This window comes from Arvicola amphibius, chromosome X, assembly GCF_903992535.2.
Source record: "Arvicola amphibius chromosome X, mArvAmp1.2, whole genome shotgun sequence".
Classification (NCBI taxonomy): Eukaryota; Metazoa; Chordata; class Mammalia; order Rodentia; family Cricetidae; genus Arvicola; species Arvicola amphibius.
This window is the reverse complement of record NC_052065.1, coordinates 52,549,250-52,552,536: the sequence shown is the minus strand read 5'-3', so window position 1 is coordinate 52,552,536 and position 3,287 is coordinate 52,549,250. Positions and strand designations below refer to the sequence as shown.

The following is a 3,287-nucleotide window of genomic DNA, read 5'->3' as shown; positions in this document are numbered from 1 at the left end:
TGCACTCTGTCCATGGTGCCAAGTCTCAACTTCTCTGCATGACTTCTTCAGTCCTTGGTTTCAACAGCTACTGAGGCTGCACCTTCCAATGGCCTCTTCTGGCCTCTCACAGTGCTGAGACTCAGCTGCTCCTCATGCCCCCTTCATGCATTAACAACCAGTCCCATGTGGAGACAATTCCATATGACCTAGGTTGGCTACCAGCGTGAAGTAAAACCTTGACACACTTTGGAAAACAACTTCTATGTATTGACCAGAGATGTCCCCTGAATGATGCTGCTCTATACTTGACCACAGCTGACTCCACTGTGTCAGCTGACCAGAAACACAGAACACAAGGGTCCAGAGAGATTCTTTAAGGGACTCTCAAACTTCCCTCGGAAAGGTCACAAGCCAGTCCACCATTGTCTCCACTGCTCTCAAATTTCTCTTTTACCAAGACCCTACACAACTGTCCCCTGAACACTCAACACTCAATGGCTTTTCTAGCCCAAGATTCCAAAGTACTTTCTCAATCTTCACACAAATAGCATGGTCAGGTCAGTTGCAGGAACACCCAACTCTCTGATCCTGGAACCAAATTATGTCTTAGCTGGAGTTACTGTTGCGGTGATAAAGCACCATGACTGACAGCAACTTGAGGTGGAAAGTATGTATTGACTCTTGACTTCTTTATCACACTGGATCATCAGAGGAAGTCTGGACAGGAACACTAACAGGCTAAGGACCTTGAGGCAGTTTTCAGGCCATGAAGTCGTGATGCTTACTGGCTTATTCAATGTGCTTTGGTCAGTCTGTTTTTATATAGAACTCAGGACCACCTTCCCAGGGTTGGTACCACCCCAATGGACTGGCCTCTTCCCATCAATCAGTAACTAAGAAAAAGCCCTTCTGGCTTTCTTCTGATCCTGTGAAGGGATTTCCTCAGTTTAGGTTTCCTCCACTGAGGAGACACAAGCTTATTTCAAGTTCACACAAAGCTTACCATCACAGATGTCTTTCCTTCTGGGAGGCACTGTGTCCCTGCAGGCAAGGCTTGAGGTTCCAAAAGACTCCTGCCTTTACCAGTGGGCTCCCTGCTTCCTGCTTCTCCTTTGAGATGTGTGCTTGGTCAGCTGTTCCTCCTGCCCTGCCATTGCTCCACCTTTAGGGAATCTAAACGTCTGAAAACTTAACCCCAATTAAACTCTGCTTTCTCTACTTTTAGAGAACTGGTCCACGACCATACAGAACTCAAAGGGACTCTCAATGTAGATACAAGAAATGTCCCCGTGGTGCCATCAGATCGATGTAAGATGGTGACTGTGGAACCCGAAACCACCCCTACTTCTAATCCCCCACATGCGGAAGAGGAGAAAATAGAATCTAGTCAGGAGGTTGTCAACCCAGAGCACTATATCAAACACCCTCTCCAGAACAGGTGGGCACTCTGGTTTTTTAAAAATGATAAAAGCAAAACTTGGCAAGCAAACCTTCAATTGATCTGTAAGTTTGATAACATTGAAGACTTTTGGGCTCTATACAACCATATCCAGTTTTCTAGTAATTTAATGCCTGGCTGTGACTACTCACTTTTTAAGGATGGTATTGAGCCTACGTGGGAAGATGAGAAGAACAAACGGGTGGTCGATGGCTAATTACATTGAACAAGCAGCAGAGACGAAGTGACCTTGATCGCTTTTGGCTAGAGACACTGCTGTGCCTTATTGGAGAATCTTTTGATGACTACAGCGATGATGTATGTGGTACTGTTGTCAGTGTTAGAGGTAAAGGTGATAAGAGAGCAATATGGACTACTGAGTGTGAAAACAGAGACGCAGTCACACACATAGGGAGGGTATACAAGGAAAGGTTAGGACTTCCTTCAAAGACAGTAATTGGTTATCAGTCCCACGCAGATGCAGCTACAAAGAGCGGCTCCACCACTAAAAATAGGTTTGTTGTTTAAGAAGACACCTGAGTGTTCTCGCAGGAGACTGCATCATACAATGATGATTGGGAGCTGAACCAAAGCCTCATCTAAGCAGAGTGGACTGCACTGAAGTTTGATTCCATCTAAATGTTGCTAAGATATAAGAGAAGTCTCATTCGCCTTTGTCTTGTACCTCTGTGTTCATTTCTTCCCTTCCTCCCCCCAATTTTTGCTAGTGTGTTCACTACCCCAATCAAAGAATTACCGTATACACCACCCCAGAATCCTCAGGTGTGTTCCTGTCCCACACTGTAACAGCTGGGTAGAATTACCATGATACACACATTTGCCTTTCCACAGTATTCGTAAAAGAACTCACATTTCTGTTACCTTAGCAGGAAACGATCTGTTTCTGCTCCACTCCCTGCAGGAGCGTGTTTTGCTGGTGAAAGTCTGCAGTTTTCTAGCAACGTCATGTCCTTCCACAGCGTTCTCCTTGCTGGCCTCTTGCTGATGGCTGCTAGAGTTTAATTTATTTGCTTCCCTCCTTGGATAAAATTACTGACTCTGATTTCAGTTTTTCATTTGTTTTGCTTTTGTTTTTTTTCCTCATGTAACATTGGTGAAGGATCCAGGAATATGACAGAAAGGTGGAATAAACATTAAATTTGTGCAAACAAAAAAATGTGCTCCTTACAGATGTGGTAGAGTAGGGATTACGAGTGTGATGGGGTAGAGGTGCTGTCTGAGTTTCTATGGATTTAAGGCAGGAATGGAAGCATTTTGTCCAAACTGAGGTCCCGAAAAAGTGAAGAAAGAGACACCCAAAGACAGGGAAGAATCAACACCTGAGGAAATCCCCAAGGCTGACCAGCCATTCAATATACCCGTCTATGACACAGCTAAGGTGAGAGGAATGCTACAAATTGCAACTTCAGCCCATCCTCTCTCTCCTGCTGCTAGCATGGGTTCCCCCTTCTTTATTTCTATGCCCATTATCTGCAGAGAACCTGAGTGTCAGAGCTCACTGAAGGGAGGTGTGGTAGTCTAAATGTAACTGACCCCCATACTCTAATAGGGAGTGACGCGATTAGGAAGTGAGGCTGTAAAGGAGAGGGTACGGCCTTGTTGGAGGAAGGGTGTCACTGTGGGAGCAGGCTCTGAGGCTTTGTAAGCATAGTATCCCTCCCAGTGTTTCAGTTGACTTCCTGTTGCCTGCAAGATGTAGGGCTCTCAGGTACAGCTGCTGCACCATGTCTGCCTGCAGGCTGCCATTCTCCCCATTGTGATGATAATGGACTGAACCTCTGAACTGTCAGCCACCCCAGTTACATGTTTTCTTTTTTTAATTTATTTTTTTCTATTCAAAAATTTA

At 45.1% G+C, this 3,287-nt stretch overlaps 1 protein-coding gene across 1 annotated transcript; it reads left to right on the top strand.

Moving 5' to 3' along the window:
- Window positions 1-1,295: 1,295 nt before the first annotated feature.
- On the top strand, window positions 1,296-1,948 carry LOC119805282 (eukaryotic translation initiation factor 4E-like). Its single transcript, XM_038317215.1, is given in 2 exon segments — window positions 1,296-1,617; window positions 1,620-1,948. Coding segments are annotated over 2 exon segments (651 nt in total).
- Window positions 1,949-3,287: the final 1,339 nt, after the last annotated feature.